General features: G+C 46.2%; 1 protein-coding gene across 4 annotated transcripts; it reads left to right on the top strand.

Annotated features, from left to right (window-relative positions):
- Positions 1-46: 46 nt before the first annotated feature.
- LENG8 (leukocyte receptor cluster member 8) lies at positions 47-24,225 on the top strand. 4 transcript variants are annotated; one of them, XM_053262758.1, is made up of 15 exons: positions 47-1,089; positions 4,737-4,911; positions 5,363-5,476; positions 6,065-6,178; positions 8,331-8,613; positions 9,229-9,364; positions 11,221-11,403; positions 12,049-12,366; positions 12,786-12,914; positions 13,113-13,401; positions 14,596-14,697; positions 17,432-17,500; positions 18,372-18,501; positions 19,211-19,418; positions 22,489-24,225. In XM_053262758.1, the coding sequence occupies exons 1-15, from the start codon at positions 1,052-1,054 to the stop codon at positions 22,649-22,651; spliced, it is 2,451 nt and encodes an 816-aa protein (XP_053118733.1). In that variant the 5' UTR covers positions 47-1,051; the 3' UTR covers positions 22,652-24,225. The 4 variants fall into 4 exon arrangements, with proteins under 4 accessions (XP_053118733.1, XP_053118732.1, XP_053118735.1 ...); XM_053262757.1 differs by having other exon boundaries at positions 6,062-6,178; XM_053262759.1 differs by lacking the exon at positions 47-1,089 and adding an exon at positions 1,152-2,918 and having other exon boundaries at positions 6,062-6,178.
- The last annotated feature ends 64 nt before the right edge of the window (positions 24,226-24,289 follow it).

Below are 24,289 nucleotides of genomic sequence, written 5' to 3'. Positions count from 1 at the left end.
GGGGCACGCTCCACGCATGCGCGCCTCCTCCCCGGCGACCGGAAGGAAGGCGGCTGACTAAGAGAGCGACGGCGTCGGGAAGCCTCGCTAGACGCCATCTTGGAAAGCGGGTGGCGGCGAGCTGTCTCTCCCGTGGAGCGGCGGATCTTGCGGCCCACAGCGCGCTTCACCTCAGGCCGTGGCGCAGAAAACCGGCCTCCGCTTGTAGCGACCGCGGCGGGCGAAGCTGAAGCCGGGAGAGCTGCTCGCTCTCCTGCCTAGGCTGAGAGGGGAAGGAAGGAAAGGAGGGGGTGGTTGTTGGGCAAGGGGAGCAGGACCCGGATGTAAGTGGCCCGCTGAGCAGCCAGAGCGAGGCTGAAGGGAAGCCCCAGTCCAGGCCCAGAGGGCGAGCGGGTGGCTGCCTGACAGGCTGTGGCCGGCGGGCAAGCAGGAAGCGAAGGGAGCTTGGGTGTCTCCTTGGGCGGGCGAGGAGGGGGCTTGGGGAGGGCTGGGCGCCTGGGTGGGCTGCTGAGCAAGCTGGGGTGTCAGAGGTGGCGGGTGCTGCTGGAGCTTTGGGCACGTCGGGGAAGCGGGGTTGTGTTGGCAGTAGGAAGGGGCCTTAACTGCGGGGTAGACAGGAACGAGGGGAGCACAGGATAAAAGGTCCCGGGAAGGGAGAGGCAGGCCCAAGAGCATCGCAGCCCCCTGTCTCCAGTGCCTCTCCTGGGAAGCAGAACTCCCCGGCCAGTGTGGCGGGCACTGTCAAGGATTTGAGGTTCTGCAGGCTCGCTGTGTCCCTGTGTTGCCGAATTCCTACAGCTGGAAAGGGGCAGCCAGGAAGTGGATTTGAGTGGGGTGAAGGGGCCTTCCTACAAAGTGCCACCGCAGTTTGTTTACAAGAGTGAGATGTTCGTCTTGCCCAGCTAATTCCCTTTGTTTGCGCTCTACCTGTGGAGGAGGAAGAAAAAGGGCAAACAGTTGTGTCAAGAGGAGGGTCGCCACCCAAGGCTCTCCCAGGCACTGGCGTTGCAGCCATTTGGTATCTGCAGTTCTCTGTGTCACAGACTTGAGGATGGCGGCCAATATAGGCGACCAGCGTGCCTCGGAATGGTGATTGCAGCAGTTTGTTTGTTTCAGCTGGGGTGGGAGGGATTAGGGTAGGGGCTGGGGACGAGGTGGACTGACAAACAAGATTGTATGTTGGTAGGCTCCTTATCTTCTTGAGGGTGGTTGGACTCAGATTAATTCTCTCTCTCTCTGAAGTATGGTGGCAACAGCTGTTTGGCAAGGGGAATAGAGTATTGTGGGCTGAGAATCACTGTTTGAAAAAGCTGGTGAAACACACTTCTGTGTGCTGAAAAGAAATAAAAGAATACGATGGCTAATCCCTTTCTAAGTTCTCCTATCCTTTAAGTAATAAGATGTTGGGATGGAAAATGCAAGTTCCTCTTGTTTATTTATTTATTATGTTTTTTCTTGTCTCTGGAGTTTGAGGACTCTAGTCTGTAAATAGTAGTTAAAGTCCAAAATTAGAAGTGAGGTGTACTGGAGATTAAACTTGTTTCCTCTCTTCTGCCAAATGGTGGAAGTGGAATTTGCCCTAAAGTGTGACCAGATAACCATTTTTAATGCAGAGCTCATGCAAAGGAAAAAGGAAAAGTTTTGTTCTACTTAACTTGGGTTGTATTCTGCATTCAAAACCTATTTCAGAATCTGTCACGGCAGTGCACTTTCTTTATAATTATAATTTTTGAGATTGGTTTATCATACATTGCAAATGTTCCTGAGTCAATCAGGGGTGGTTTTTCTCCAAGGACTCCTTGAAGGGGTGTTAATATAAACTTTGATTTCAAAATTGAGTGACTGCCTTGGGGACTGCAATATTTTGGCTAATTTTTCAGACATAGGTGTAATTTTAATCTTTCAGTTTGCTTCCTCTTCTTTATTTCTCATTTAATTCATCCTCACAATAATGCTGTTTTAGCAATTCCTAACCCATGAGTCTGTGGCTGAACTGATTGAATTATCTTTTAGGTCATATCACAAGAAATTCTCCACTTAAACTCTGGCTCTTAAACCTGAAAGGAATTTGCTGCTATGAATGACAGAGATTTGCTGGTAGAGTTGACTAGGAACATGCTTTGGTTTTCTAATGTGAAAACCAGTGTTCCTGAAACTCCTATTCAGATTTGGGTTTGTCAGTGTTTTTCTAGTGTCAGAACTCCTGAATAGAGGTGGAGAAGTGAGTCCAAACTACCTGATTGGAGATTGTTTTTCAAGTGCTTGGAACGTGTTAAGGAGAGAGTAACTGCTCTGATATAGGGTCAGAAATTGTTGCATTCTTGTAATATGAAATGGAGAGCATGATATGGGGAGGAAAGTCCCAAATGAAAAAGAAACTCATTTGGTGTGGTTTGTTTGTAACTAGAGAGGCCTTGAATGAAGGTTGAGAACTTGGCTCAGGATACTGTGCTTGGTCTCAGAAAAGGAGATAACTTTTAAAATCCTATGAAGGCCTTGTCAGACCATAGGTAATCTGAACAAAATTCACACCTTCTGTATTGCTGTATTTGACTGAATGTTCTCTGTACAAGGGATATCTTTAAATATAGATGTTCCAACATCAACTACAGTAAATATCAGTCACTAGCTGTTTCATTGGGGAAATGTGGATGTTAACAGAATTTGGTGGTCAGCTGTACCATTTAAGCAGCCGTAGAGTTATCGTGGGGACACACCCAGAGCCAAGTGAAGCATCCTTTTGATTTTTCTCGAGTTGAGATCAGCATTTCAACTTGTGACATCATAATGCCAATGATATCACAAGCCTGTTGATCTGGCACAGTTGACCATCAAGACTTTCAGGAGGAAGGCAGGTGAGGCAGCACCTCTCTTCAGCCCTCCACTCCCTTTGTTTGTTCCTTTGCCATCAGATGTTGGTGAGTGTATTAGTTTGAATAATTTCTGCAGAATAAATTGGTCCCTGGGCAAGTAAAAATTAAACTCTGTTGTTAAAGTGTGTACAGTAAATTTTGCCTAATGTTAGGGTCGATTTTGCCTAATGTTAAATGCATTTTGAGTGAATCATTCACAAATACTTAACATTAAGGATGCCAGGCTGCCAGGGGAAGGATCAGGGAGAGGTTGTGGACACAAATTCTCCACACTCATCTTGAAAGTTATATGCTTTAGCAAGACATGGCATATAGTTGTCTGCTTGCAGGAAGATTAAAGTGAGCTTATTTTCCTTGTGACAGTAATTGAATAAGATCTAGTGTCATTTTAAGCAGAGGGACATATTTGGAATTGAGACAGGCTTGAAAGCAGCTACTTTCCTGGTCACCAACGGTAAGAGCCACCTCCAGATGATTAAATTAGGTGGGCTGCAGAACATGAAGGGGTTTCATTTTAGCCTGCATATCCTCAGCATAGATGCAGGCAGATGGGCTAGTAAATTTTGTGGTAAAGGTAAAGTGTGCTGTCAAGTTGGTGTCAACTCCTGGCAACCACAGAGCCCTGTGGTTTTCTTTGGTAGAATACAGGAGGGGTTTACCATTGCCTCCTCCCACGCCATATGAGATGATGCCTTTCAGCATCTTCCTATATTGCTGCTGCCCGATATAGGTGTTTCCCATAGTCTGATGTTTCCCCATAGTCTGGGAAACATACCAGCGGGTATTTGAACCAGCAACCTCGTGTTTGCTAGTCAAGTCATTTCCCCACTAAGTAATTGTGGTTGAGACTAGAATATGCATTGGCATGAATCTGAGAAGAGCATGGAACTGTTAGGTTCAAAGAAACTCCTCCTGGATTTAAACTAATGTATGCACCAATTCTAAACACTGTTGAAACTAACTACTGAACATCCCATCCTGGGTCTGTGATCTCTCAGCTTGCACTATCCCTGCTGAAGCCATTCCCTGATCAGCTGTGATGTTGCAATGGGCCTCTGTTGTTCTGGCAAGTGAATCTGCTGCTGGGCCCTGCTTCAGGTACTCTTCTATTGGAGCCTTGTTAGCTGCCATCTGTTCAGCAACTTGGCTGTTGCAGAAGACCTAGGCAGCCTTGTCGTTGCTACTGTGGGTTTAGGAAGAATGGGAAAACCTTTACACCTGAATTCTCAGGAAACCCCCACCCACCGGGGTAGTGGTTAGAGTGGACTAGGACCAGGGAGACCTGAGTTCAAATCCCCATTCAGCCATGAAACTCACTGGGTGACTCTGGGCCAGTCACTTAAATCTCAGCCTAACCTATCTCGCATAGTTGTGAGGATAAATTTATCCATACACCTCTCTGGACTCCTTGAAGGAAGAGCAGAATATAAATGTAAACACACAGTAAACTAGTCCAGCTGTGTCGGTGCACGATGGACTTTGAGACACCTGTGTGCTAATCAGTTGAATGGTTTATGATCTTCTAGTTGGAAAGGTGGGGTGTAGCATGAACAGCTACAACTCCTGGAGTGAGATTGTCTCCGCAGTTTTTCTTAAGGTGCTCATTCTGGACTTCAGTATTAATTATGCTTGCCCAGACCTCCCTTTCTGTATGGCCTTCAGGAATCAGTCCTGTAAAATGAGAAAAATTGTGACTCACCTTATGGGGTTGCCTTGGGAACAAACATAAAATTTGGCGAGTACTATGCAAACCAAATGTAATGTTCATGATTAATGGCATTAGAAGGCCCTTTAGTAACTGAGATTAACTGGTGTGTCCAATCTTCTCCTTCTCTCCCCGCCCCCACCTATGTCACTTTGCAGGGCTTCCCAGTATAACCTGGGCAACGGAAGCACCAGAGAGAACGGAATGGAAGGCCCAATGCATGAGAACCCTGAATGGGAGAAGGCCCGTCAAGCGCTGGCTAGCATTAGCAAGGCCAGTGCTGCTGCTTCCGGCAACAGTAAAGGTGCCACTAATGGGCCAGCTAATGCACAGGTAAGAGGGTTCAGTCTTCCTTCAGCTGCCTGACAAGAATATGTATCTTGGAGTACGAGGGTAATCTGAGAATTTGCGGAACATTTTTGCATCCAGCTTTGCCTGTTTAATATTGGGCAAAGTGGCTCTTTGCTAACCTTTGGGAATTTAGCCCAAACATCATCAGAACTTGTAAGCTGTATTCTGGGGTGAGCACTGTAACTTATTTTATTGAGGAAATGTATACTTCAGTCTTTTGATGGTCCAGGAGCCAATAACCCTACCCAGAAGGTTAAGAGTCTTGGTTCTTTGGAGTAGGATTGGCAGTCAGTACCCCTGGGTAGTGTTCTTGGCTCCTGAACATCTAGAAGCCAACCTCCTTCCATTCTAGCACTTCTCATGTGGCATTTGCAAGTCTAAATAACTTCCTGAGCATTCCTTCATGACACATTTGTTTTGCCTCTTTCCACAGTACACAGCCCAGCAAGGAGAATCCTTACAGCAGCAGCAGCAGCAGCAGCAGCAGTACTATCAGTGGTATCAGCAGTACAGCTACCTCTACCCCTATAACTACTATTACCCTATGGTGAGTAACTGCTGGCCAACTCCTAAGCTGTCGTCTTTCATTCCTCCCACTTGTCCCCTCCATGCCTGCTTGTTATCTCAATTCTGCGCTGGAAAGCTGGAGATGTCTGGAGCAACGATCCTAGGGTGTGGAGGGCCCATAAGGCATCAGGGCAGGATCTTCCCCATCAGCTGGGCCTCAGCCCTGCCCTTTCCAGCCCATATGGGTTAACTGAATAAACTGCAAACAAAGTGTGCCATACAAGCAGTTCACTTCAGGAGAACCTGTTGCACATGACAATACGTGTAAGGTTTCAAAATAACCATGAAGCTGAGAGGCTTTACTTTGGATACTAAATAGCTGGGCTCTTTGGCTAAATAATGGAGCCCAGTTATTGGGGGGGTGGCGAGAAAACTCGCTTCAGGAAAACAGGATTCTGGGCATCACCATTAATTATGCCCTGCCTTTATTTTATTAAGTACATTTTTTCCAAGGCATTTAGACAGCTACTTTTATATTAAAAGTACTTCCATTGATTAAACTCTGTTGTGGTGTTGATGGTCCTGGCCTTCTGAGCTTGCGCCATGACTTGGTTTGTTCTCTCAGCAGAATGTCTATCCTGGGTACAGCTCCCCTGGACAATATGGTGTCCCAGGCTCTTACTCTTCTTCAACACCGCAGCAGCCTCCAGCTCCTGGGCAGCACCAAGGGAACATGAATCAGGTAATGGTTACTTCATTTGCATTTAGCTTTCTCCTAAGCTTTTTTAAAGGAAAATATTCTTGGAGAAAACCACCACCATCATCGCATTCAGTTCGGCCTTCAAGATCCCCAATAACATCTTAACCCTGACCATTAAAATGAAGAAACCTTGATGAATTCCAGAGAAACTGTTATATGCTCCACCATTTTGTTGCCAGAGTAAATTACTACTTTGGAGAAAAGGGTGTGCCTGTATTCTAGACCAGTGTTTCTCAACGTTTTTGGAGTCATGGACCAGTACATTATTCATGCACCATTTCCTGGACCAGCAATTAGTAAGGGGGTCACCCCGAACCCCACCCCCAGGCATACCCCCCAAAATGATTTCGGGCAACTCTCTGGAGCTCATTTCCAGGCAGCCCTCGCTGCTGGATAATGTTCATTTTGGGGAAGTGAAATGAACGTTATCCAGCAGCGAGGGCTGCCTGCAAATGAGCTCCAGAGATCTCCCAGTGGCCCCCGCTGGCCTAAAATTGTTTTTTGTGGGGGTGGCGGGGGAGTGATTTTTATTAGTGATGCCTCATGGACCGGTACCCAATACCTCATGGTCCGGCACCAGTTTGTGGACCAGTGGTTGAGAAATACTGTTTTTTTATTATTATTATTATTAATAATAATAATAGTTGTTGTTGTTGTTTACACAGACAGGTGTTATTGACTGGTTTGTTTTATCCAGACATCGAGTCCTTCCCAAGGACCTGGGATGGCTGAATCTTATTGTCAATGTTGTTACTGTTGTTATAGATATCGTCACAGAATATAGGCTGTTCCCAGTAAAGCTGCTTTTTGTAATTGGCTGATGGTGATTTCTGTGGCCCCTATGGTGTTGAGGTGCTCTTCAAGGTGTTTTGGAACTGCACCCAGGGCGCCAATTACCTCTGGGATTATTTTGGTCTTTTTCTGCCACAGCCTTTCAATTTCAATTTGTAGATCTTTGTATTTTGTGGTTTTTTTCTATTTCTTTTTCTTCTATTCTGCTATCCCCTGGTATTGCTATGTCGATTATTTTCACTTGTTTTTCTTTCTTCTCGACTACAGTTATATCTGGTGTATTGTGTGGCAGATGTTTGTATGTTTGTAGTCGGAAGTCCCATAATATTTTTACATCTTCATTTTCTACAACTTTTTCAGTGTTATGGTCCCACCAATGTTTGGCTACAGGTAGCTTGTATTTTTTGCAGATGTTCCAGTGTATCATCCCTGCTACTTTGTCATGCCTTTGTTTGTAGTCAGTCTGTGCAATCTTTTTACAACAGCTGATGAGGTGGTCCACGGTTTCATCTGCTTCTTTACAAAGGCGGCACTTGCTGGTTGTTGTTGTTGTTACATTTATATCCTGCTCTTCCTCCAAGGAGCCCAGAGCAGTGTACTACATACTTGAGTTTCTCTTTCACAACAACCCTGTGAAGTAGGTTAGGCTGAGAGAGAAGTGACTGGCCCAGAATCACCCAGCTAGTTTCATGGCTGAATGGGGATTTGAACTCGGGTCTCCCCGGTCCTAGTCCAGCACTCTAAACACTACACCACACTAGACCATGTGGTTGGAGTAATTCACAGCAGGAGGGAGCTAACATGGCATCATTGCCATCTGTTCACCCACCCAGACTTCTGTGTGTCTCTGACTGGGTTTGATCCTTACCCTTATGGCTTCCTGGCACACTGCTCTCTTGATGATGTAGATGATTGGGTGGGCAAAGCCAATTATCTGTCATGCTGCAGTTTGGCTTAATGACTTGTGTTCTTTGGGGCCTCCTGGATATGTGTGAACTCCTCCTCTCCTGTTTTTCACAGTAGTCTTCTGGCTTTAGAAGCTTGATGTGATTGTGCAATAGTGAATGACTGGCATGTTTGGAGAGAATATTTTTACATGTTTACATTTGTTTAAGCCTTTGGGTCTAGAAGCCTAATTGAGAAAGCATGCTGAACCCAGACACTTTTTACTTGTACCAAGAGAGGGCAGAAAACAGGGAATGGGGTTCTAGATCATCAGACAGGTAGAGGCTGAGGCTCTCTGTGCCTGGCTGATCTGATCCTTGCACCGTTAATGTTTCTAGTCCAAGGATGTGGCTTGTAGAGATGGTGATGGCATGACTCTTCTCCCCATCTCTCCCAGCCTCCTGTCCCTGGCATGGAAGATGGAGGGATGTCTTATTCAAGCCAGCAGCAGCAGATGCCAGTCCCCAACCCACCACAGCCCCCTATGCAACACCCAAGCCATCCCTCGCAGCACAGCAACCACCCCATGGGTTCAGGGGGACAACAGCAGCAAGGAGGGCCACCTGGAGGCCCTCACTCCCAATCTAACCAGTCAGCTGCCTCCTACAGCCAGCAGCAGCATTCTTACCAGGATGGAGCTAAGCCCAAGAAAGGACAGCAGCTATGGAACCGCATGAAACGTGAGTTTCTGGGGCCTAGAAGAGGAAGATGGGAGCAGGACTAGAAGAGGAAGATGGGAGCAGGACTTGAACATAGTCATGCAAAGTGGGGACAGCCAGGTGAAGGGGGGCTTGGGCTCCTGGTTATTTAGGAAGTGATTTGACTAGAGCTGGAAGATGGAGAGGTGACCTCTTTTGGCTCTTTACATTAGCTGTAAAAGAATTGAATGTGAAACTGCTTGCAGTTTTTCTCTCTGGGTTGATCAAAATATTTTGTTACCTTTTTTAGAGTTTGATAGCAATATTGGAAGGAGGTGGGGGAAGAGATTAAATTTATAAATTTATTTTAAAATATGTATATTCATAAATATAGCAGGTTTCAAAAAATTAAAAATAGCAGCAGTAAGTCAAACTGAAAACCCAAACACAACAATAAGAAATACAAAGTGAAGAATATAACAGTCAGTTCTGGTTGTGTGTGTTTGATTTCAGTGTGTTGGAATCTGTGGCCACAACTACTAATGGGAATTTTTGTTGTGTTTTGTTGGAAATCCTTTTGCATAGAATGCTGAAGGCTTAATTTGTTCTGTTTTTCCGCCCCATTTTAATCACTACAAACCCTCTCTTTGCAAACAGAAGCACCTGGGTCTGGTGGTCTGAAATTCAACCTTCCAAAACGCCCCTTTGTGGTAACGAATCAGAACTTCAACTCAGAGCAGCAGCATAGTAATTTTGGTTCCCAGCAGAATTCTGAGAAACGCCATAATCACAGGTATGCATTTTTTTAAAAAAAATGTGCTCTCTGTGTTTGGATAATCCTTTCAGTGAGAGGGAGGAGACCAAGGCTAGGGTTTGGGCAAAGCTTTAAAAAAAATCTGCTTAGTTGTGTTTCAAGTGTCCTGTTTTCTGGGATAAGTTGGAGCTTCTTGGGAATTCTGAAACTCCCAACTTTCCGTTCTGAGAACTACTGTAAGTTTCTAGCTGTCCTGGCTCTGCAGAAGAGCTGGAAAACATGAGCAGTGTGTATAAGACATTAGTGTCAAGACAGGGCTTTAGAGGCACAAGCCCCTTCACTTGCTCCCTGTCCCCATGGCATCGCAGTTGTTTGGTACAACCCAGAGTTTGCAGATTCTGAACAGCAATAGATGTAGAAGTAAAATGACTTGCCATGAACTCATCTGGCAAATGTTACATCTGTATCAAGAATGCCCACTGGCAGCCTCTGACCTCCTCATTTCATCTACAAAGGTGCTAACTAGCTGAGAGGGAAGCCCAAGTATGGTGCTGTCCTCTGCTTGGCCCACACTGCTCTTGAGGCACCCCCTCTAGTATGCGTCCTGTGCATATCTATGCACTCCCTCCTATGCCATGCAAACATGCAGTGTGAGAAGACGATGTCTCAGAGGCTTCTCAGGCACCTTCTGGTTTTGTCTGAGGTGCTGCTTCTGACCTGGCTAGCATTCTGTGTAAATGGAAAGCTTCCAGTCATTTCCTAGAGGGGCTTATCAAGTTCAAAATGGCACCCTGCATGACACTTTGCAATGCCGGAAATGCTGCTTGTCACCCAACAGGCACTCCACACGAAAAAGGATGCTTGGCATTTGCCCAGGGTGCTTGCCAGGACAGAAACAGTGACCTCTGTGAAGTGACACTCTGAAGCAGCTTTTCATTGCTTGTTGTGGGGTTGCTGGGGAGGGAAGCAGCCGATGCCTCTGGAGCATCTAATTGTATTTGAGAGGTGAGATGCATTGGTGGTAGAAAAATTCCGGATGTGGATTTGGAGAGAGGTACTGGTCAGGCAAAAAGCCGTTCTTCTCTCAGGTTTTCCTCTCAGCTGGCCAGCACCTCTCAGTGCTCAATGAAAGGACACCCTAGAAGTTTCTGTATTATCGCTGAAACCTCTGGGACATCTTCTCATTTAGCTTTTCAGCCTGGAGGATGAACCCTCTGCAGCCAGTGTGCAAGGGGAAAGAGACATGCCCTGAGGAGCCCTGCCCCAGGCAGTTTGCTCTCCCACAGTGAAGGAACTGATTGTTCCTGTTCTATGCTTAGTAGCTATTCTCTGAAAGAGAGTGGGGGATACTTTCACATTCTTACAGCGGCCAGACCTCCGCGCTGAAGTGTTGAGCTTCAAGAAAATGGCCAGGATAGTAGTTGACCGCTCAGGCAAATACTGAAAGAACTGGACGTACTGAATTTCAAAACAAGCAGTCCTGCATGCCTGGGGAGACTGTGGAGTCTCCTTCCTTGGAGGTTTCCAAGAAAAGCTTGGATGGCATGTGACAGCCCTTGAGATATAGAATACCCTGAAGAGAATTTGGGCAGACTGCCTGCATGAGGGGTCTGTGCTGGTAGATAAACATGGCAGCAATCAGCATTCTGGAGATGACAGACGGGCTGCATGAGGTATCTGCCATCTCCAGAGTGCTGATGACTGCCATGTTCACTGATTACTGTAAACACGAATGCTGCATGAATTGCTGCCCAGTGCAATTAACTTCCTTGGGATAGTGCTTCTTCCAAGCCCTTGATTGGTGGGTTTTTTCCTCTCTGAACTATTTGAAGTCCAAATAAAGTGCTAAGGTAAATCAAAGCCTATTACAGGGCCTAATACATTTCTCCTTGTAGCTCTTCGGGTAAGCCAGAAGACTGGCCACAGGACATGAAGGAATATGTCCAGCGTTGCTTCACAGCCTGCGAGTCAGAAGAAGACAAAGACCGCACTGAAAAGCTGCTCAAGGAAGTGCTGCAGGCCCGGCTGCAGGATGGCACTGCCTACACAATTGATTGGAGCAGGGAGCCACTTCCAGGGTGAGACCCACAGAGCAATGGGGCAGGATTTCTAGGCTTGGGGCTCAGGGAAGCTAATATGAGTGCAAACTAGAATAAACTAGAGCCAGCCTGGTGTAGTGGTTAGAGTGCTGGACTAGGACCAGGGAGACCCAAGTTCAAATCCCCATTCAGCCATGATACTTGCTGGGTGACTCTGGGCCAGTCACTTCTCTCTCAGCCTAACCTACTTCACAGGGTTGTTGTGAGGAGAAACTTAAGTATGTAGTACACCACTCTGGGCTCCTTGGAGGAAGAGCGGGATATAAATGTAATAATAATAATAATAATAATAATATTCAAACCCATGGTTTTCTGAGAGCAGATCTAGTGGATTTGGGGAGGAGAGTGCTGAGAGCAATGATTCCTTGATTTTCGTGACTGCGTTTCCTTGGGAGCCAAATGGGGCTCTTGCCTCTGAAGACTTAAGTTTTCCCTTTGTATGAGTGTACACAGGTATAGTTATTCACATGTTATGTTGAACACAGGTAGGGCAGTGCACTTCCTATCTTCTCTTGAGGGGCCTGTTCCCAGGTTTGCTTTTAAAATGAACACGGGTTCATACACAATGTCTGAATCAGGCTTTTGTGTCTGATGGATTTAGTGGTTCTTTGTCTCCCTTTGCAGTTTGGGCCGAGAAAACATGGCGGAAAGCCCCAAGAAGAAACAGCAGCGCTGGGAGGTGCCCTCTCTTCACTCCCCCCGGGCCTCCATGCAGTCCAGCCTTTCTCAGCAGCAACAGCGGGGTGGCGGTGGCGGCGCTCAGCCTCAGCGAGGCGGAGGCAGTGCAGGAGCTGGGGCTGGTCGTGCCCGTGGGAATGGCTTCCCCACCAAGTTTGGAAATCGCAATGTTTTCATGAAGGAGAACAGCTCCTCCTCAAGTGTTGACTCGCGCTCCAGGTCCCGATCCTCATCACGGTCACCCAGCCGCCACTTCCGGCGGAGGTAAGTGTCTGTGGTAGCAGAAGCCTGACAGGCATGGAGTTCGTGTCTTGGGCTCCCTGTAGTTATATATCAGGTTACTGAGGTATAGCTGAGGGATGTATTGGTGCACATAAGGGCAGAGAACAAGGCAGCTGTGTAGGGCTTTGAAACATGGACTGCTGAACACAATTGCAGGGGTTGAAAGCTTCCTTTTAAATAAATAAATAAAAATATATACATATACATATACATATACAAGTAGAGATACTTGGAAAGCCAGATTGTATTCTGTGATTCCACCTTGGCAGAAAGAGTCTTAAGATTAAAGTACTGTACAGTGCTCACTTCCTAAACGTCTTGTTCAAGTTGATTACAATATGAGATCTGGACTTGAAGGAAGCAGTGGAGGTAACCCCCCCTTTCCCCTCTCTCTCAAATAGTGATTCAGATTCTGACAGTTCCTATTCGGGCAATGAGTGTCGCTTAGGTGGCCGTAGGAACACACAGAAGAACCGGGGCCGTGGAGGCCACATGGACAGAGGCCGGATGAGAGCACAGCGAGGGAAAAGGTAGGTTGGTTGGGGAAAGGGGCATTGGTGCAATAGGTAGCTTGTTAGTCTATGGTTTGGGGATACTGTGGCAAAGATCAGAGCAATGGTGGCCATGGGAGGTTACCATGTTGTGTTTGATCCTCGAGGGAGCTCAGTCTGATAGCTGCTGGGTCTTGTCAGTGAGCAACGCGTTCTTCTCCCCATCTGATTCTGCAGGCATGATCAGGGCCCTTCCAAGCGCAACAGAAAGCGCAACACTATGGACTATGAAGATCCTGAAAAGGAGTTTAAAAAGGAGCGGCGGGCAGCCCGCTTCCAACATGGGGGCCACTCCAAAAAGCTGCGCTTGGAGCCCCTCATCCTGCAGATCAACAGCCTGGACACCACTGGCTCTGATGGCCTGGACTGGAATGAGCTGAAGATTGTGGGCACCTGCCAAGAGATCACCAAGCATTACCTGCGCCTCACCTGTGCGCCAGATCCCTCAACTGTCCGGCCCGTCTCAGTGAGTAGTTCTGAGTCTTGGAAGTCTTCTCCAAAAACCTACCTTGTTCTCTGCTGCTTCCTCTTTCTATTTCCAACTTGCTTTTTGCCTTTCTGTGTCAGTTTCTGGGAGAAAGCGACTAATGATTTTGTATTGCCCTCCTTGTAGCCCTAAACACAAAAACAGCCAAGCAGGACTTGGCATAGGACTCTCTCTCATGCATGCACCCCGTAAACACATGAGAAGGTGGGTGAGACAGATGTGGGCACTAGGAAGGACACTGATGTATGTGGTGGTGGCACAATGTGTGCACACACCAGGAAAATGCCACGGCTTCTGGTTCCATCTGCCACTGCCATTTCTGCTTTATAGGCAGGCCAGATGGAAACCCTGCTCACAACATGGCTGCTGAGTGGCAGATTGAGGCATCAGTTGGACTTGTGTGGGCAGGACAGAGATTGGCCAGAGCATACAGACTTGAGGGTGGAGAATACTGTTACATTGAATATTAATTGTTTTTACCAATACTATTGTTTGCTACTGTGAAGATTCCTTAGGATGGAATTGCAAACTAAAAATATTCTAATTAATAAAGGAGGACAAGTGCATGAAACTGCTGGCTAGGAAGACACACACACCCCATGTCTTTTTAAAGAGCCAAGCTCTGTAGTCACAACTGCAGTAGCCCTCCTGGCTCCCTTGTTCAAAGGATGTTTTCAATGGACTCCTGCCTATTTTGCTCCAGAGCAGTGTTTCTCAATGTTTTTGGAGTCATGGACCGGTACATTATTTGTGTGCAGTTTCCCAGACCAGCTGTTAGTAAGGGGGTTGCCCCCATCACCCCCACCCCCTGGAACCCCCAAAAAACAATTTCGGGCAGCTCTCTGGAGCTCATTTCTAGGCAGTCCTTGCTGCTGGATAATGTTCATTTCAAGGAAGCGAAATGAACGTTATCCAGCAATGAGGACTGCCTGGAAATGAGCTTCGGAGAGCTCCCACTGACACAATTGTCTTTTTTTTTGTGAGGGGTGATTTTTATTAGTGATGCCTCTCAGACTGGTACCCAATGCCTTGCAGACCGGCACCGGTCCACGGACCAGTGGTTGAGAAACACTGCTGCAGAGTCTGTGTGAACTATGTGATCTTGGAAGTTCATTAATGTTTACCTGGTGTCTGTCTGTCTCTCTGACTTGCGCTTTCCTCTGTTGCTCTCAGGTGCTTAAAAAATCTTTAACCATGGTGAAATCCCACTGGAAAGAGAAGCAAGATTATGCTTATGCTTGTGAGCAGATGAAATCTATTCGGCAGGACCTCACGGTAAGCCGGCAGGCATTTGATAGTGATAGGTGGTCAAGATTTATCTTAAGTTGCTTGTCAGGAAAATTTGTGATTGCCAGGTATGGTGGGGGGTGGGGGGAGTTAGGAAGCAGCACTTCTAGGTTTCCTAGCAGGGGAGTTAGCTCAGGGCCGTGTGGGTGGTGGTGGTTCAGTGCGAACATTGATGTTGGAAGCATGGTTCAATATCCCCAGTTTCTGATTTATTTCTCAAACTAGACTTTAAAGTGGATTGGGCAGTGAGATTTCTAGTGAAATATCAGAAACCAGAGGCGTAGGATAAAGAGGATTTCTAAGAGTTGGGGCAGGCCTGCACAACAAAAGGCCTGTGGCCATGGCGACTTTTTTTGCTGTCCTCCAGGTAGGAATATCCTGCAGCAACAGCAGGAGTCATGAAGAGCTAATGGCTTGTCCCACTGATGAGCAGCAGCTCAATGCAGTAGGGTACTGGAGCCCAGATGCGATGCATGTGGCAGCAATGGACCAACCAGGGAGTGACCCAGTGTTCGCTGCTTGAGCAGCAGTAGTGATGATGGATGGAGTGGGTGGGAGCGAGCAGCAGCAGCAGCATCAGGTGGCCATGAGGATAGCACACCCCAGAAAGGCAGAAGCTCGCCCTTTTCGGTCTGTTCCCTCTTCTCGGCCGGTGGGGGTGGGGGCATTTATTACATGATGTAAGACTTACTCCCAAGTAAACATGCCTAGGATTGTAGCTTGAAAGCAACCACTATTAAGAGAACAGCTGACCTGCATTCCAGGTGCTCCACTGATTGAGTCGGGGCAAGACCTATTTTCTGGCTACTATCCTCAGTTAAAAGGGTGGGTCCCTTTTGTGGGGAGAAAGGATTCACAAGTAGTTAATAACTACTTTCATTAATATTCTTAACTATAGTGTAGTAACTAACATGCTGAAAATTGACCTTGGCCTGCCCGCCCCCCCGCCACACCAAGCCAAGTTCTGGCCCATCAGTACACTTGAGTTGTGCACCCCTGAGTTAGAGCCCTACTTATTTATTTTATTGTATTTGTATACCACCTATATTTATTATATTATTGTATTTGTATACTTGTCTCATGGCAGTTTATACAAGGATTAAAACAATAAAATCACATTAAAACAGTAACAATTAAAACAGTTAAAAAGAACCATAAAACCAACTTGCAGCTAGCGGAAGGCTTGATTGAACACATGTCTTAAAAACTCTCTGAAGGCTGCTAGAGGTGGGGGAAGTTCACACCCCAACAGGGAGAGCTTTCCAGAGCCTTGCGGTGATAATGGCCTGACAGGCTGGTGGCAGCTGTAGGCACACCTGCCCAGATGACCTTTATACGTGACAGTGTTTATGAAGAGCCTATAGATGTGGTTGCAAAAGTAGAATGCACTATGCAAAGTTAGCTCGTATATGCAAACTTGATTGACTTAATTTATACAAGTCAAGAAGTCAACCCAAGGTCTGTGCAAGAAAAGTTACGTAGCAGACAGTTTTTGTGTTGAGGGTTCTGTACACCACTATACAATTATTTGCAAAGAAACCTAATTAAGGGAGGGTGAGAGAGGTGGCACCATTAATGGTGGTATTGTAACACATGGATGTCATTTAGCCATGGCATTCTGAATTGCTTAATCACTCTGAGTTGCTGACGTGTAATTTTATGAATTGGATAGCTTTGACATAAGATGGGTGGAGCAAAGGCTAATGACTTGTTCCTCTTACCTCTCATCTGGCACAGTCTGTTCCTTTTCTATTATTAAGTGTTAAGGAACAGAACAGTCTTCTGGAACAGCTGTTGGAAGCCAGACTAGTGGGCTGAAGTTAACACCGCATGCCACCAAGGAACCCCCAGAGGTGACATGAGGCTACTGTGATCTTCCCCCTTCCCATGTACTAGGGAATTATGGGAGTGTGTCTGACTGTGTAGGGCAGGCAGATCCACATCACTTCTGGGGTTTCTACAGTGGCAGATGGAATTTACAGAATGATAAAGCTACTTCAGAAAGAGACTGTTTTGCTTAAAGTAGCCATTGTAGGGCTTCCAAGTTTCAAGCATTTTGTGTAAAAGTAAAGTACAGGAATCTTGAGTGGTTACTTAAGAGTGGGGAGAGGGGCATGATTTGGGGAAGCTCTTTTTCAAAGAACATGGCTTGCATTTCATGTCTGCAGATGCTTCACAAAAATGAAAAATCTCTAGAAAATGTTAAGTTGGGGCAGTCTCTGAAGCTCTGTTCTTACTCTGTTGCTTTTGGCACCATTATAATTACGTGATTTAGGGTCAATAGTTCTGATGTTGGTTTGGAATACTGGAGCCTTCATGCTTTCATTCATTCAGGTTTGAAATACTGTTACGCCCTTAATTCTGGTGAAATTGATTTCTAGTTGGGTGACTGTCAAACCTTCGTGGGTAATGCCAGAGGTGGAGACTCCTGAAGTGGGTGTGATCATGTTGGTTTTTTAACTTCTGGACAACGGTGGGTGGGGCATGGGACGCATGCCTGCTTTTTGGTGTGGCCAGCAAATCATTTTGTCTGCTTATTATACCAGAGATGTGACTTTGAGTGCAAGCCTTCTGAATCTGAACGCTCTAACCATGTGTATTTAAAATATCTTCCTTTCTTAGGGAAAACAAAAAGGAGTTGAGCCATTAGTACCAAAGCTAATATATTAATGTTTTAAGCAGCTGCAGCTCCCTTGGTAACCCTCTTCCCTATCCTGTTTAGGTTCAGGGAATTCGTACAGAATTCACTGTGGAGGTATATGAAACCCATGCCAGGATAGCACTGGAGAAGGTAAGAGGTCGTCGTCATTTATTTTATTTCACTTCTCTTGTATCTTTCTGGAGCTCAAGGGAGTGCATGTGGGGTTCCCTGAGAGTCTCCCATCCAGGCATTAGCCTTGCCTAGACTTTATTAGCTTCCACAAGGTTGTGTTGTGTGCTTTCAGGCCATGACCTGAGACCTCTTTGGTTTGCTCTTCTCAAGAGAGAGGAACTACCGTACACTGCTGCTGTGCATCAGTTTGAGCTTATAAGATGCTGTAAAGCATCTGGAAAAATTGAATCTCAGCTTCCTCTCCCTCAGCCCCCTCTAGTAAAATGAACAGCACCCTTCTGGGTTTCATGGAGGTTTGGAAATCTGCAGATTTTCTTGTATAGTTTTAATAACTGAGGGAGGGCCTTGTGTGCCTGTGCATCACCTAGTCTGTCCCTTGCCTTTAGTCTTTCTGTCTTGTTACCTTCACCCCAACCTCTCTGTGCTTGCACACACAGAGATAACACATGTGGTTGTGCAATTTGGGTTTAGGGTCTGTTTAAATAAAAAATTAGATTGGAATACTGCATTATATGCTGAACTTGGAGTCCCCTTTGAGGCTGGGAGGCAAAGGCAGGTGATGGAATACAGCTAGCCTTGGAGGTGTAGAGTGTATCGCTTCTGTACTAGGTAGAATAGAACCAGTGAGGCTTGTGGGTGCCTTCCCCCATTACACTTGGAGGTGACCGTCATGTTCTGCAGAACCTATTGCTTTGGAGAGGAGAAAACCTGCTTGCTGAGAGTAGGATACGGAGAAGACTTCCCAGGTGGTTTTGGCTCCAGGAGAAGTGCTAAATGTAGAGCAGCTTGCATTGAACCACTTCTGGTAACCGTGGCTTATCTTTCCCAGGGCGACCATGAGGAGTTCAACCAGTGCCAGACACAGCTTAAGTCCCTGTATGCAGAGAACCTTCCTGGAAATGTTGGAGAATTCACTGCTTACCGCATCCTCTACTACATTTTCACCAAGAACTCAGGGGGTGAGTTGGAAGCAGGGCCATGTGGGGGAATAGATGACCATCTAAATCAACATATTCTTAATCTAATTAGACTCAGATTGACTTGTGCAATCCTTTGTGGTAAGGATGTTCCTGTCTGGCTAGTAGTATTTTCTTGTCTTGGTCATCGTGGCTGTTTGAAAAGTCCTGTGCATTGCCATTCAGCCCATCTTTCTCAAAGGAAAGGGAGAGACTCTGGCAGTCTCTAGCAGTTCTAAGCACATCTGTCAGTTCCTTCAGAACTTGGGGATCCCTGTTGCGGATCTCCAAGAACCTACTCTAGCAACCTCGGTGGCCATGGGAGGAAGAGGCACATTCTCCAGGCTGGGCTCATGAGTAAGATTCAACAGGTATTTCCAGCCCATCTGTCTCTCCTCCTCATGGCCCTCAGAGCCTGCTTTACCATAGGCTAGAGAGATGTCTAGCCAATGGGTCATCCTGCTCTCAGAACACTATAAACCATCAAGAGGCTTTTGCAAAGCGGGGAGGAATATGTGGATTTCTGCCCAGTTTTCATTGAGTTGGGTTTGTTGGTAGATTAAACTGAACCGAGCTTAATCTGAGGAGGCAGAGAATGGCCATGAATATTCAAAGCAAACCAAAAAAGGGTAGTGAGAGTAATTCAGGAATGAGGTTGCAGTATGAGTGAGAGTGCGGGCTGGTTTTTGGTGACGCTTCTTTCTCCCGGCAGACATCACCACCGAGCTGGCGTACTTGACCAAGGAGATGAAAGCAGACCCCTGCGTGGCCCATGCGCTTGCCCTGCGAGCTGCCTGGGCCCTGTCCAACTACCACCGCTTCTTCTGCCTGTACCGCCAGGCACCCTGCATGTCCGGCTACCTCATTGACAAGTTTGCAGAGCGGGAGAGGAAAACAGCCCTCAAAGCCATGATCAAAACGTATGTGAGGTTGAACCAAGCACTTGTGGGGTGAAGGGGGAGGCTCCCTCGCATGCTTGCCTACATCTCATCCCTGCCTCAACGCTGTTGTGGGTGGCAAAGAGAGAAGCTAGTAACCTGTAGAGGGAGGTGGGTGAAGGGAATGTTTCCACAGGCTTAGTGTAGATGGCCATGCCCTTTGCCAGGTAAGTAGAGTAACCATATTCTAAGGCCATCATAGTTAGGGGTTTTAAAAAAATAAATTTATTTATATAAATATATTTTTAATAATCTTTAAGTGAACTTAAGAGTATTTCTGGTGGGCCCCCAGAAATATGTTAATATATTTATGAATGATAAATATTTCTGGGGCCTCACCAGAAATACTCTTTAAGCTCACTTAAAGATTCAAGTAAATTTTCACATAGAGGTTTTAATTCAGAAGTGCTAGTCTATAAGTTATCTTGGTAGTTAGGAAATGTACAGTTGAAGCTCTATTTGGGAGCATGAGGGAATCAAGAGCTGCCCCACTTTTATTTTTATTTTAAAAGACACCTTGGAAAGAGCTATCAGATAATGATTAGCAGAGTAGAGGTTGGTGTGTGCTGCTGCTGCTGCTCCCTCTGTTGTTGCATCCTGCTCTTGGAAAAGGAGGATGAAAGAGAGGCAGGGCTAAGAGGAGGAATTGTTTCCTCTTCTTATTACCACCTCCCCCAAGCTTCTTGATCCATCTGAGGAGATCTAAGCATGATAGGAGCCTTGAGCACACTTGCCCCCTTCTGAATCTGGAAGCACAGGCCAAAACTCTCATATACATGGGAGCATGGGTGCTGCCTACACAACACTGCTTTCCATCATGTGCTTAGATGAGCATCCTGATGGAGATTCCTTGAAACCAGTGCAGATAGACAGCATGAGTGTTTAGAAGTGCATCTGATTTACATTGTGGTTCTCTAAACTGCAAAGGGGCATTCTGTCTTCAGAGACCCCCTCCAGCCCTGCCTCTTCCCCAATCTTGGTGCCCAGCACATTCACACAAGGGGAATCCACTTTACAAATAAGCAAAGTGATATTAAGCCCTAATAAGGTCAAGGTACTGCACAAAGACACAGCCCTGTCTGAAAGCTGACAAAGGACTTTGGTAGTCGGACCAGGCCAGCAGCACTGGTGCAGAAATGGCCTCTTGGACAGGGACAGTGAGAGACCAATAGACAGGAAGCAAATAAGACTCCTGCACAAAGTGCTACCAAGTATTCTGTTGTGCTGTGTCCGGCAAAAGGTGCCAAGAGGACAAAAGTGCAGGAAAGAGCTTTGGTTGAGAGCTGTTGCTTTACCCTCAGGGAGGTTGAGGTCAACGGCGTGGGGGAGTGGAATTGGGAAAGAGGATTGCTCCAAGGCATTCTAGGACTGGGGACATTCCAGTAGGTGTAGCTTGATGTTGGTGCTTAGGCCCCTCTGCCCTTCCCTACTCCTCTGCCAAGGCTGCAGTTAGTAGCTGAACTGATATCATGAGTGTGTATTGGTTGGTGGGGCAGGGGAGATAATATTGAATCCTCTTTTGGTTGCACATGACTTTTTGCGAGAGGGAGAGCCATAGTAGTTTGCCAATTGGGGGGAAACGATGTACAATCAATCACTACAAACTGAAAGGAAAAGTCCTCCAACTTTCTCCTCTTCCCCCTTTCCCAGATAAAGTGGTGTTCAGAGGGAGGGAGGAAACAGAGTTGTATGCCTAGCATTTGTCCTCCAGGAGGCCAAAATCCTGGAATCTTCCCTGGTTAATTCAAGGGCAAACTAGGCTTGCAGATAAGTCTGTCACTGACTACCTGCAATCATTGGAATTGCAAGCTTTACTTGATTAGTGTATTGTATAGGCAGAACATTCTCTTCCCTGACGCCTTTCCCCAAATCCTCTTTCTGTGGTACAGTCACTCTGGACAACTGGAAACCATAGCAAATCCACTCCGTCAGTGGAGGAAGGTGCCTTTTGCCTCAAGCAGGGCAGTTCTCTCCCTCTGAAGGCAGCACCATCTGAACTCCTAAGCTTGCCCCTTGCAGGTGGGTGCATGGATACGCACCCAGTTCTGGCTCTGCAGTGACAGGGTTAGAGGAGTTTCTGCTCCTTCATTGCAGACCTTGTTGAGATACAACATTGGCTTCCCAAGATGGCTTACATAAGAACAGCCCTGCTGGATTAGGCCCATCCAGCATCCTGTTTCACACAGTGGCCTACTAGATGCCTCTGGGTCTGCCATACAGTAGCACTGAACATGCAGAGAAGCATTTCTAAGTTTGGAGAGTGCTTGCTAGTTAATGCAAAATCAACAAGTCAGTTTTGACTCCTGGCGCCCACAGAGCCCTGTGGTTTTCTTTTGGTAGAATACAGGAGGGGTTTACCATTGCTTCCTCCCGCGCAGTATGAAATGATGCCTTTCAGCATCTTCCTATGTTGTTGCTGCCCGATATAGAAGCAGCAGGGATTTGAACCAGCAACCTTCTGCTTGTTAGTCAAGCATTTTCCCACTGCGCCATTGTTAGTTAAGGCACTGTTAATTCCAACCTGCTCCAAGCAGTGCTTTCCCTTTTCCTTTCACCAGGTATCTTCAGTACTACTACACTAATATGCAGAAATGTGGTGCTTTGTCATTCTTGACCTTGACATTTTTGTAGAGGTTGTGAGAGCCACCTAAAGAGCATTGTGGCCACAGTTGCACAGAAGCAGGCTTCAGAATGCCTGCAGATGGGTAGGTGATTCAGTGTTTGCAAGCAGCCCCACATATCTGGAATTACGGGGGGAAATGGAGTGTGTCACAACTTCTGGATAAGTTTGAATACTTCCAAATTTGCAAATTAAGGATCACCATTAGAAAGCATCCTATAGTCCCTTTCAAACTCAACTAAACAACCATACGGACTAAGAACTTTTTTTAAAAGCACTACCGAGTGAAGATGTTCTCATAATTCATGATGTTGCCAGGGTAACCAGTGGTAACTGATTGCATACTAGGAGGATTATTCAGTTTGTCGTCTTAGCCTGCCTTTCATCTGTTGCCTTTTCCCATTCACCAGTATCTCTTTTTATCTCCCTCAGTTTCCGCCCGGTGCTTCCCGTCTCCTACGTTGTGTCAGAGCTGGCCTTCGAGAGCGAGGAGGAGTGCCAAGCCTTCCTCGCAGCTCTGTCCCTTGTGTATACTAGCCCCGACGCCACCAAGATTGACTGCAAGCAGAGCTTGACGGTCCTGGCCAATTTCTGAAAGCATAAACCCACTTCCGTGCCCCTCATTTTTTAAGGTGCACATAAATCTATGTGCGTGTATGTATATTAAAAAACCACCAGATTCAGCTGGCTGCCATGGGCATGCCGGAGCCTAGCTCTACCGTCTCTCCCGCTGTCCACACCGCACAAAGATAGAAGAGGGTAAGATCCATGGACGTCTGGTGGCATCTAGGACCGTTGAAAACGGAGAAGAGCAGAGAGTCTAATGATTGTGTTCTTTTGCCAGCAGTGGGGCAGGGAGGTATGGCGGGGAATATTTTTCTCAGTGATGGCTCATCAGTTTACAATCATCTGTGTTCTTCTTCCCCTCGTGTCAAAATACATGAGAGAACATAGCTGCAAACCCTCCTCCGTTGTGCATTGGTCAGAAATTGCTGAAAGGGTAGGGAAAGAAACGGGAGCTGTGAATGAATTACTGGGAGATGTGGAATTAATTGCTCTGTCTTCCTGTTGGTACCATCCTTTCATTCTCACCAAGAGTTCAGGAAAGTAGAATATTTCCTCCCTAAACTACAGGGGGACTCCTCTCTGTCTAGCATTTTCTAAAACCTCAGTGGTGTCTTTCCAGAGGCGTAATCTCGTCTAGATCCCACTTGGCAAGCCTCTTAGAGAAACCAGCGGTACCTGAGAGCAAATGGTTCCTTTGTGTAAATATGTGGAATATGATTTTGTACAGAAGCTGTAAGTTGTAAATAATGCTAGGAAAACTGTTTGTTTTCTAAGAAAAAAATGCTTTTCTACTTTTATAATGATGAGTTTAACAGATGGTTTTCTCTGAAGATGAAAAATCCAGGTTGTTTTGTGTGCACATTTTATGTTCTCCATTGTGCTCATACACTAATGCTGTCTCAGTTTTTTCCTCTTCCGAGCTACGGCCTGGCTCCCAAAGAGCGCATGAGAGAGATTCCACCTCTCCAGCCGAACAAAAAACCAGCCTGAAGGGGAAGAGCCAAGCAAAATCTGCCTTTACGCATTTCCTACCAGTTCAGAGACTTGAGTTCCTATGCAGAGGAGAATGTAAAAGACTTCTTTGTAAGCAAACCCCATGTGGATGTGGCAGCACGAAGCAGAGAATCAAATCAAGGCAATAAGCAGTCGCTGTGGAAACAGATCAGCACACAACACAAGAAGATCCTCGCAAGCTCCTCTTTTCTATTGTGTTCTGGAGTTGTCATGCTCAGTGTTTTAATTTATTTTTTTCCTCCCTCTGTCCTCAGTTCTTTACAGGTAAACTCAGAAAATGCACCACCCCATTTTCACCTTCTTCTGTCACATTGTTTCAGTTTTTTTAAAGTTTTGGAAAGATTGTCTAATTGTCCTTTTTCTTTTTTCCTCTTCCCTTCTTCCCACTCTTAGACTCTCTAGTTTCTCATAATCCCTTCCCCTCTTTTTCCTCTCTTGCTCTTAACTCCTTTCTTTCTCTTTTTGTTTTTGAACATGTGTAATTTTGGGATGTTTTGGCTTGGGCTGGATTTTTCAAAGATTCCTTTTTCCTTTTCAGAAACCTCTGAATTTTTTTCCATTTGATTAAAAGCAGTTTTTAAAAAAGAACTGGTGATGATCATGAAATGGCAGGGTCAGGCTCCTGGCTCTAGGAATTAAAGCATGTTGGGTT

Source organism: Hemicordylus capensis, chromosome 6 (assembly GCF_027244095.1).
Source record: "Hemicordylus capensis ecotype Gifberg chromosome 6, rHemCap1.1.pri, whole genome shotgun sequence".
In the NCBI taxonomy this organism is placed as follows: Eukaryota; Metazoa; Chordata; class Lepidosauria; order Squamata; family Cordylidae; genus Hemicordylus; species Hemicordylus capensis.
This window is presented reverse-complemented; position numbering and strand designations above follow the sequence as displayed.